The 12,040-nt window shown below is 44.9% G+C and overlaps 1 protein-coding gene across 1 annotated transcript; it reads right to left on the reverse strand.

Moving 5' to 3' along the window:
- Positions 1-970: 970 nt before the first annotated feature.
- On the reverse strand, positions 971-8,492 carry LOC143812763 (uncharacterized). The gene is made up of 5 exons (XM_077293335.1): positions 8,448-8,492; positions 7,426-7,503; positions 4,638-4,724; positions 2,066-2,140; positions 971-1,812 (listed from the first exon to the last, which is right to left on the reverse strand). The coding sequence occupies exons 1-5, from the start codon at positions 8,450-8,452 to the stop codon at positions 1,728-1,730; spliced, it is 330 nt and encodes a 109-aa protein (XP_077149450.1). The 5' UTR covers positions 8,453-8,492; the 3' UTR covers positions 971-1,727.
- Between the last annotated feature and the right edge of the window lie 3,548 nt (positions 8,493-12,040).

Consider the following 12,040-nt stretch of genomic DNA (forward strand, 5'->3'; position numbering starts at 1 on the left):
AGCAATAGTGCAAGTTCCACCACTTAAAAAGATGAGAGGCGTCTGTAATTTACATCATAGGTAGACCTCAACTATGGGAGACAAACTGAGAAAAAAAAATCCAGAAAATCACATTGTCTGTTTTTTTATCATTTTATTTGCATTTTATGGTGGAAAATAAGTATTTGGTCAGAAACAAAATTTCATCTCAATACTTTGTAATATATCCTTTGTTGGCAATGACAGAAGTCAAACGTTTTCTGTAAGTCTTCACAAGGTTGCCACACACTGTTGTTGGTATGTTGGCCCATTCCTCCATGCAGATCTCCTCTAGAGCAGTGATGTTTTTGGCTTTTCGCTTGGCAACACGGACCGTGTTGCCAAGCGAAAAGCCAAAAACATCACTGCTCTGTAGCAAGACATTGTATACAGATCTCCTGTGTATAATATCACTGATGATCACTGTATTACCTGCACACTGACACTATATACAGTTCTCCTGTGTATAATGTTACTGGTGGTAATAAGTGTTGTTAGTATTGTGGTTTGTATTCATAATCTTTATTGTAGTATTCAGTCACTAAGTGGTGATAATTTGTGGTTCTGGTCACAGTGTTGCAGTATGTCTCTTTGTATGTGGCATTATTTGGTCCCTATATGCTGGTAATATGTCATTTTATTTGGTCACTATGTGGTGGTAATATGTGGTCTGGTCATGGTGTGGCGGTATTTGTCCCTTGTATGAAGTATTATTCAGCCACTATTTGGTAGTAATATGTGGTCTGGTCATGGGGTGTTGGTATTTGTTGCTTGTATGTGGTATTATATTGTCACTGTGGTGGTAACATGTGATCTGGTCATGGTGTGGCGGTATTTGTTCCTTGTATGTAGTATTATTCGGTCACTATGTGATGGTAATATGTGGTCTGGTCATGGTGTGGCGGTATTTCTTCCCTTTATATGGTATTATTGGTCTTGGTATAGTGGATTGTGTTGTGTGTTGCTGTCATTTGTTCTCTCTGATATTAATTAGGAGAAGATTCTTTGTTTCCATTAGAGATTAGATACTTGGAACACGATTCTTTATTTCCATTAGAGATTAGATACTTGGAACACAGCGGCAGCGATGCACTTACAAGGGTTCTCCTGTGAAAAAAAGTAGTCACCTCCCTACACGATAAGTGATAACATCAGAAAAATAAAAAATGTACACAGGAACCAATCATAATAAAAAATAAAAAATTTTATTGACAAAAAAAGAACCAAAAAGACAAGGTTATTAAAAAGTGGGAAACCAAAAAATTGACACCAGGAACCCACCACATGTTATAAAGAGGTTGTACATGGAGATTGATAAGCTAGCATACTTGACAGGATAATGCATCCAAGAAAGAGCCAAAAATTCCTAGTGAAACACATGAGGCCACAAAAAGTTGCACCCACACACAGTATAATGCCCCAAGGTACTCTTTCACACTCAGTACAATGCCTCAGAATGCCCACCCTGGTGCCCACCTCACCACACTCAGAATAGTGCAATAGTGAAAAAAAACACAAACCTCCCAAATCGTAGAGCCCATGATGAGCCTGAATCTACAGGCTGCTCTGTTCTGTGCTGTGTATGGCCGGACGCTATAAGCAGGATCTAGTGCCATCATTATGTATGCGGCACCAGACCTTAGACAGCGCAGGGAGCACAGGCTGTATGGTGGTGCGGGGAGCTGACGACTCTCTGCTCCGCTACGCATTCAGCCATATTTATGAGGATACAGATTGGACACGTGCCAACCTCCTGAGTCAGCTCCCAGATCCAGGATCCTAGACAAAGGTATGCTGTAGAAAGTGTACATAGTGAGAATTATAACTTCTGTCTTAAAGGAGCCATAGAAAAGTGCTAGTCGTGCTTTATTTCTCCTGGGGCCCATATTAAACAGTCAAATGTATAAACTTCCTCTAAATCATGTCTTATAAACCTCCTAGACTTAGAAATGACTTTCACCCACCGACTGACAACTATCAGTGTAGACAGATTTATAGTATGTGCCAACAGGTTCATATCAACTCTACCTGAAGAAAAAGCACTTACAAAGTTTCCTCCATCAAGGTCACCTCTTTCTCCTCTTTTTCTATTTTCTCTTGTATTAGTTGTTTAATGTCCCATCTGTTGTACAAGGAAAATATATCATCATCTCTTATGTAAGTGTAGACATATCAGCAATTTGAGGTGCATTAGTGAACAATTTCTGCCCCTCGGCCTCCATCCAAAATACTTTCCCAACATTTTACATCTACGTCACACAAATGATAAAATTTTTCTTCATTAAGCTACCACTAGATGGCGCTCCCTGTATATGGACAGAAGACACTTAGAAGGCTGGCGGCATAAATAGACCTCATGGTCCATCTGCCCAAATTATTCACTTCTCATATACGTCTATCCCAGACTTATTCAGTGATATAATGACAGGGACATTTTCTGAAATCTCATACTCTGTACTGACTGACACTGGCTCAGGATTGGGGAGGCAGCGGTGGGAGATCAGTCACTGCTCTGTGTATAGAGAGCGGCTGTAAACGCGTCCCCTGTAGTGACACTGGCTCAGGATTGGGGCGGTACCGGTTGGGGATCAATCACCACTCTGTGTATAGAGAGTGGCTGTACCTGCGTCCCCTGTACTGACTGACACTGGCCCAGGATTGGGGAAGCATCGGCGGGAGATCAGTCACCGCTCTGTGTATAGAGAGCAGCTGAAACCATGCCCCCTGTACTGACTGACACTGGCTCAGGATTGGGGCTGCAGTGGCGGGGGATCAATCACTCATCTATGTATAGAGAGCGGCTGTAACTATGTCCTCTGTACTGACTGACACTGGCTCAGGATTGGGGCGGCACTGGTGGGTGATCAGTCACCGCTCTGTGTATAGAGAGCGGCTGTAACCGCACCCCCTGTACTGAGTGACACTGGCTCAGGATTGGTGCCGCACCGGTGGAGGATCAATCACCACTCTCTGTATAGACAGCAGCTGTATCCGCGTCCTCGGTACTGTCTGACACTGGCTCAGTATTGGCGCTGCACTGGTAAAGGATCAATAACCGCTCTCTGTATAGACAGTGGCTGTAACCACGTCCTCTGTACTGTCTGACACTGGCTCAGGATTGGGGTGGCACTGGCGAAAAATCAGTCACCGCTCTGTGTAGAGAGCAGCTGTAACTTTGTCCCATGTACTGACTCACACTGACTCAGGATTGGGGCGGCACTAGTGGGTGATCAGTCACCGCTCTGTGTATAGAAAGCGGCTGTAACCGAGCCCCCTGTACTGACTGACATTGGCTCAGGATTGGTGCCGCACCGGTGGAGGATCAATCACCACTCTCTGTACAGACAGCAGCTGTTACCGCATACTCGGTACTGTCTGACACTGGCTCAGTATTGGCGCTGCACTGGTGAAGGATCAATCACCGCTCTCTGTATAGACAGCGGTTGTAACCAGATCCTCTGTACTGTCTGACACTGGCTCAGGATTGGGGTGGCACTGGCGAAAAATCAGTCACCGCTCTGTGTAGAGAGCAGCTGTAACTTTGTCCCATGTACTGACTGAAACTGACTCAGGATTGGGGTGGCACTAGTGGGTGATCAGTCACCGCTCTGTGTATAGACAGTGGCTGTAACCGCGCCCCCTGTACTGGCTCAGGATTGGCGCTGCACCGGTGAAGTATCAATCACCGCTCTCTGTATAGACAGCTGCTGTAACCCCTGTACTGTCTGACACTGGCTCAGGATTGTGGTAGCACTGATGAAAAATCAGTCACCGCTCTGTGTAGAGAGCAGCTGTATCTGTGTCCCCTGTACTGACACTGGCTCAGGATTGGGGAGACATCGGCGGGGGATCAGTCACCGCTCTGTTTATGGAGAGCAGCTGTAATTGTACCTCCTGTACTGACTGACACTGGCTCAGGATTGGTGCGGCACCGGCGGGGGATCAGTCACCGCTCTGTTTATAGAGAGCAGCTGTAATTGTGCCTACCGTACTGACTGACACTGGCTCAGGATTGGTGCGGCACCGGCGGGGGATCAGTTTGTGACATAAACCGCGTCGGCACCACCTCTATGACTGGAAGCCAATTGCTTTTGTGGGGAATAAAGTAAATTTCTTCCCAGCAGAGGGGCTCCAAGTGCCGGCACCGGGCAGGTCCATAACGCTATTAACCTGCGGATTAACCCCATATCGGCAGGTTAATAGCGTTCTTCAGGTGACAGGTTCCCTTCAAGATATTGGCTCATTTTTCTCTTTTTCTTACCTGTAGTTAATAAGTCACATAACAATTCATCTAATGTCTGTAACCCATAAAAAACACTTTGGCATCTTTGCACATAGAATCTGTCTCATGTGGCCCCCAAGTAATGGCCGCTGTGTGTGTGTGTGTGTGTGTGTGTGTGTGTGTGTGTGTGTGTGTGTGTGTGTGTGTGTGTGTGTGTGTGTGTGTGTGTGTGTGTGTGTGTGTGTGTGTGTGTGTGTGTATATATATGTAATGTGCACACAGGTTTTCTATTATCTCCCCTGAATACAGTGATCACACATTGGGGAGAAGGGAACATCTACATCGTGGAGTCATTTATAAGGTTTCTTCTATGAGATCAGTAATTCTCTGCACTTACATCGTCACGATGTTCTTCTCTATCAGTTCTTTCATCAGTTCTCCTTCTCTCTGCGTCAGAATCTCCATATCCTCAGTGAGGTCCTCACTATTATACAAGGAAGGTGCATCAACTTGTGAGAAATGGTCAGAAATTCAATAGTACAAGCAAATATAAGAAGCATCCTTCTCCACTTATGAGCCACTTCTCCTCCCCCTCCTCCTGACCTCACTGTCTACTCTGAAGAGATAAATACAGGTTACATCTATCCTGGTTAAAGCAAGATGGACTGACAGCTCTCTGTCTGAATACACTGCCTATCATAGTCTGTGTAGAGGGAGGAGTGAAGGGCAGAGTGAGAACACAGGAAGTGAGAGACACAGAAACATAGTGCTACTGTCAGATCCAAGAGCTGGATTCACAGCTAGACTGTTGAGTACTGCTATGTAATGTCATCCATGCTGCTGATACTTCTATATACGTGTTACGCAGAGAAAAAGATCAGGATTCCCTATGTATCTGTACAGTGTATAGGAGACATAACAGCGAGTCTCTGCCCACTAGATCACAGACAACTGATAATCAGAGAACACAGGTGAAAATTATGGTACACAAGTCATCTAATGGCCAGAAATAGTGTTATTCCTCATGTGTACATATATGTGGCCCATGCAGAATGATATATGGGCCCCGTGCAGAATAATATATTGGCCCCGTGCAGAATAATATATGGGCCCCGTGCAGAATATATAGGGCCCCTACAGAATAATATATGGGCCCCATGCAGAATAATATATGGGGCCGTGCAGAATAATATATGGGTCCCGTGCAGAATAATATATGGGCCCCGTGCAGAATAATATATGAGCCCTGTGCAGAATAATATATGGGCCCCGTGCAGAATATATAGGGCCCCTACAGAATAATATATGGGCCCCATGCAGAATAATATATGGGGCCGTGCAGAATAATATATGGGTCCCGTGCAGAATAATATATGGGCCCCGTGCAGAATAATATATGAGCCCTGTGCAGAATAATATATGGGCTCCGTGTAGAATAATATATGGGCCCGTGCAGAATAGTATATGGGGCCCCTGCAGAATAATATATGGGCCCCGTGTGGAATAATATATGGTCCCCATGCAGTATAATATATGGTCCCCGTGCAGAATTATATATGGGGCCCATGCAGAATAATATATGAACCCCGTGTGGAATAATATATGGTCCCCGTGCAGAATAATGTATGCGCCCTTTGCAGAATAATATATGGGCCCCGTGCAGAATAATATATGGGCCCCGTGAAGAATAATATATGGGGCCCAGTGCAGAATAATCTATGGGCCCAGTGCAGAATAATATATGGGCCCCGTGCAGAATAATATATGGGCCCAGTGCAGAATAATATATGGGCCCCGTGCAGAATAATATATGGGGCCCTGTGCAGAATAATATATGGGCCCGTGAAGAACAATATATGGGGCCCGTGCAGTATAATATATGGTCCCTGTGCAGAATTATATATGGGGCCCGTGCCGAATAATCTATGGGCCCAGTGCAGAATAATATATGGGCCCCGTGCAGAATAATATATGGGCCCAGTGCAGAATAATATATGGGCCCGTGAAGAACAATATACGGGGCCCGTGCAGTATAATATATGGTCCTCGTGCAGAATTATATATGGGGCCCGTGCAGAATAATATATGGGGCCCTATGCAGAATAATATATGGGCCCGTGAAGAACAATATATGGGGCCCGTGCAGTATAATATATGGTCCCCGTGCAGAATTATATATGGGGCCCATGCAGAATAATATATGAACCCCGTGTGGAATAATATATGGTCCCCGTGCAGAATAATGTATGCGCCCTTTGCAGAATAATATATGGGCCCCGTGCAGAATAATATATGGGCCCCGTGAAGAATAATATATGGGGCCCAGTGCAGAATAATCTATGGGCCCAGTGCAGAATAATATATGGGCCCCGTGCAGAATAATATATGGGCCCAGTGCAGAATAATATATGGGCCCCGTGCAGAATAATATATGGGGCCCTGTGCAGAATAATATATGGGCCCGTGAAGAACAATATATGGGGCCCGTGCAGTATAATATATGGTCCCTGTGCAGAATTATATATGGGGCCCGTGCCGAATAATCTATGGGCCCAGTGCAGAATAATATATGGGCCCCGTGCAGAATAATATATGGGCCCAGTGCAGAATAATATATGGGCCCGTGAAGAACAATATACGGGGCCCGTGCAGTATAATATATGGTCCCCGTGCAGAATTATATATGGGGCCCGTGCAGAATAATATATGGGGCCCTATGCAGAATAATATATGGGCCCGTGAAGGACAATATATGGGGCCCGTGCAGTATAATATATGGTCCCTGTGCAGAATTATATATGGGGCCCATGCAGAATAATATATGAACCCTGTGCAGAATAATATATGGGGCCCGTGTAGAATAGTATATGGGCCCCATGCAGAATAATATATGGGCCCCGTGCAGAATAATATATGGTGCCCGTGCAGAAAAAAATATATGGGCCTTTGTCCCATGAATTGGGAGTGAAGAGTCCATCCAGGAGGAGAAAGAAGCAGATTTTGCTGATAAGACATAATATAAAGTTGCATCATTTGTCGTGAACTATTGATTTCTGAAATAAAAATCAATCAGACGGTAACTCTTTAAAGGTCCCGTTGTGTCTGCCTGCAGCCGCCACTAGGGGGCGCTCATCATAAGGGGCTTGAAGAAACCTAGATAGAAGCCAATAAATCTCAGCACTTACAACAGAGTCTGATCGATTTTGTCCAGGAAGATGTTTTTCTCTTCAATTTTTTCTTTCATGAACTCGATGTACTTCTCCCTATTGTACATGGAAACTATATCTTATATTGAAATGTACAAATGCCAGCAATTATTAAGATTTTCCCAGTATTAGTGACCAGGACAAACGTGGCCAATTCATCCCTATCTCCTCCACTCTAGGGACTTTCTTTACCAACAGTTTTACATTTACTATCTCCCACTGATAAAGGGAATCTTTCAGCAATTTTTTTGCCATTTAATATGGGGTTAGCATGATATATGGGCAGAGATCATGATTCCAGCAAGATGTCACTTATTGTGCTGCTTGCTGTACGTTCAAAAAATCAGTGTTTTATCAGCAGGAGAGTATCACTAGAGGACTACTAAATCTGCTGCCATGTAGTCCTCCACATTCGTGATCTCTGTGTAACTCTGCACCCACCCCTGTCTGGCAGCTTTCTGCCTATGCACAGTGCACACAGAAAGCTGCCAATCAGTGGTGTGAGCGGGTTGTACAGAGCTCAGCATTCATAGAACTGCCGGATGTGCAGCAGAGAAAACAGGGATTTTATTAAAACCTCAGCAAGCAGCCCAGTAAGTGACACATTGCTGGAATCGTTACTTTTAGATGAGGGAGCGAAAACCTGGCGATAGATTCCCTTTAATGCCGACGTCACACGACTGTAGATTCTCTCATGTGATAGGATCGGGCTGATTATCGCCGTAATCGCAGCAACCTGATGGGTCCGCGCATTTGGCCGAGGTTAAAGAGCGGCCATCAGGCAGCAGACGCTCATCATTACACTACGTAGGCGGCATTACACTCCCTATCCCCATTAAAGGACGCCGCTTATCTCCACTTACATCATTACACTACGCAGGCGGCATTACACTCCCTATCCCCATTACTGGACGCCGCTTATCTCCACTTACATCATTACACTACACAGGCGGCATTACACTCACTATCCCCATTACAGGACGCCGCTTATCTCCACTTACATCATTTGTTCTTCGATTCTCTCTCCAACAAATAAACGTCAAATCCTGAATGGGACAAAGAGAGAAGTTTCCTTAGAAATTGCCGGATCCTAAATACCAATGTTATCAATAGGAAATATCGCCATAACAGGCTCATTAACAAATAGAAGGTTTCCTCATTAGTAATTATGGGAGATGAGAATTGGGAAGTAGAGGAAGCTCGTCATAAGAAATCAGAAAGTTCTAGAGATGGGAAATAATAAGAACAGAACAAGAGGAGAAGACAGGCATACTCACTCTCCGCTCTACTATAACCCTCAGCGGAGTTCTGGGCCAGCGGCTGCTCTTATATCCTTCATGATGTCATAAGAGGTGACCATGGCGCCGGTCCTGTGATGTCACAGCATTCTGTGCCCTGCAGCCAATGAGATGCCAGATAATATTGTGTAATAAAGTCTATGGAGGGAATAAATGTGAGGGATCTGAGACCGCAAATTGTTAGAGATGATAGGACCCCCACACCCATCACCCCTTATACGCAGGACCTCCTATAATCCAATGTGTCTCCTATATTGTTATTATAGGACCCGCACACCCATCACCCCATATACACAGAAGCCCCTTATAATCCAATGTGTCTCCTATATTGTTATTATAGGACCCCCACACCCATCACCCCATATACACAGAAGCCCCTTATAATCCAATGTGTCTCCTATATTGTTATTATAGGACCCCCACACCCATCACCCCATATACACAGAAGCCCCTTATAATCCAATGTGTCTCCTATATTGTTATTATAGGACCCTCACAGCCATCACCCTATATACACAGAAGCCACTTATAATCCAAAGTGTCTCCTATATTATTATAGGACCCCCACACCCATTACCCCATATACGCAGAAGCCCCTTATAATCCAATGTGTCTCCTATATAATTATTATAGGACCCCACACCCATCACCTTATATACACAGAAGCCCCTTATAATGCAATGTGTCTCCGATATTGTTATTATAGGACCCCCACACCCATCACTTCCTATACACAGAAGCCCCTTACAATCCAATGTGTCTCCTATATTATTATAGGACCCCCACACCCCATATACACAGAAGCCCCTTATAATCCAATGTGTCTCCTATATTATTATAGGACCCCCACACCCATCACTTCATATACACAGAAGCCCCTTACAATCCAATGTGTCTCCTATATTATTATAGGACCCCCACACCCATCACTTCATATACACAGAAGCCCCTTACAATCCAATGTGTCTCCTATATTGTTATTATAGGACCCCCCACACCCATCACCTTATATACACAGAGAACCAAAATTGTTTAAAAATATTAACAATCTCAAGATTACAAGTCTATCCCCAGAGATCTTGATGTTCCTTTATCCATGGTGCACAACATAATCAAGAAGTTTACAACCCATGGCACAGTAGATAATCTCCCTGGACATGGACGGCGGAGAAAAATTTATGAAAGGTTGCAACGCAGGATAGTCTAAGGGTACCGTCTCACAGTGGCACTTTGGTCGCTACGACGGCACGATCCGTGACGTTCCAGCGATATAGTTATGATCTCGCTGTGTCTGACACGCTACTGCGATCAGGGACCCCGCTGAGAATCGTACGTCATAGCAGATCGTTTGAAACTTTATTTCGTCGCTGGATCACCCGCTGACATCGCTGCATCGGCGTGTGTGACACCGATCCAGCGATGTGTTCGCTTATAACCAGGGTAAACATTGGGTTACTAAGCGCAGGGCCGCGCTTAGTAACCCGATGTTTACCCTGGTTACCATTGTAAATGTAAAAAAAAAAACCACTACATACTTACATTCTGGTGCCTGTCACGTCCCCGGGCGTTCGCTTCCCTGCACTCCTCCTGCATCCTGTGTCAGCGCCGGCCGGCCGTACATCAGAGCACAGCGGTGACGTCACCGCTCTGCTTTACGGCCGCGCTTACACAGGATGCAGGAGGAGTGCAGGGAAGCGAACGCCCGGGTACGTGACAGGCACCGGAATGTGAGTATGTGTTTTTTTTTTTTACATTTACAATGGTAACCAGGGTAAACATCGGGTTACTAAGCGCGGCCCTGCGCTTAGTAACCCGATGTTTACCCTGGTTACCCGGGTACTTCGGCATCGTTGGTCGCTGGAGAGCTGTCTGTGTGACAGCTCTCCAGCGACCACACAAGGACTTTCCAACGATCACGGCCAGGTCGTATCGCTGGTCGTGATCGTTGGAAAGTTGCTGAGACGGTACCCTAAATGGTGGATAGGCAGACAAAATCAAGAACCAAAAACATTCAAGCTGACCTGCAGGCTCAGAGCTAATCAGTGTAATTGCAAACTATCCGACAAAATGCTATGGCAGGAGACCCAGGAGAACCCCACTGCTGACACATACAAAAGTTAGACTTCACTTTGCCAAAATGTATGCGAGTAAACCAAAATCCTTCTGGGAAAGCATCTTGTGGACAGATTAGATCAAGATAGAGCTTTTTGTTAAAGCACATCAATCTACAGTTTACCAAAAAAGGAATTGGGATACAAAGAAAAGAACACAGAGCCTACAGTCAAATATGGTGGAGGTTCAAACATATTTTGTGGCTGTTTTGCTGCCTCTGGCACTGGGTGCCTTGACTATGTGCATGGCATTATGAAATCTGAACATTACCAAAGGATTTTGGGTTGCAATGTAGTGCCCAGTGTCAGAAAGCTGGGTTTGCGTCTTACAGCAGGACAATGACCCCAAACATACTTCAAAAAACACCAACAAATGGATGGAAACAAAAGCACTGGAGAGTTCTGAAGTGGCCAGGAATAAGTCTGGATTTAAATCCCATTGAACACCTGTGGAGAGATGAGATCTTAAAATTGCTGTTGGTAGAAGGTGCCTTCAAATATGAGAGACCTGGAGCAGTTTGCAAAAAGAGTGCTCCATGTTATGGTTGTTGACAGGGTTCCTTCCCTGCCCTCATGGGGTTAATTTGTATAAAAGGGGAGAAGCCAGCGCTGCTTATGGTCAGAACGCAAAACATAAAGTGCACATGCACATATTGATTTCTAACTGTATTTAAAAAATAAGACATTTAGCAAACAATTGATCAATTCTTTGAGCCACCCCGCCACGTCACGGCATTCTCATAATGGGGCAGTCCCACTCTACGTTTTTTATATTCTTTTTATATATTTTATATTCTTATTTATATTATATGCCTTCAAATATGAGAGACCTGGAGCAGTTTGCAAAAAAAGAGTGCTCCATGTCATGGTTGTTGACAGGGTTCCTTCCCTTCCATCATGGGGTTAATTTGTATAGCCTCCTTCTGGTTTGGGGAGGGCTATATTTGCCCGCCTTCATCTGGGGATCCTTGTCAGTGATACATCGGTCTTGGCTGTGTGTCTGACCCCCTGGTGTGCTTGCATAGTGTTTAGTCTGATTGCTTTCTTGGGTATGACTCGGCCTATTTCTCATTCTGTGCTTTGCCTTGTGACTCTGTGCTAAATGTCTGTCTCTGGTTCTGACCTTCGGCTTGGTACTCTAACTTCCCTCCTGTCTGTCCCATTTGCACTGCACCGCTACCTTCT

Source organism: Ranitomeya variabilis, chromosome 1 (assembly GCF_051348905.1).
Source record: "Ranitomeya variabilis isolate aRanVar5 chromosome 1, aRanVar5.hap1, whole genome shotgun sequence".
In the NCBI taxonomy this organism is placed as follows: domain Eukaryota; kingdom Metazoa; phylum Chordata; class Amphibia; order Anura; family Dendrobatidae; genus Ranitomeya; species Ranitomeya variabilis.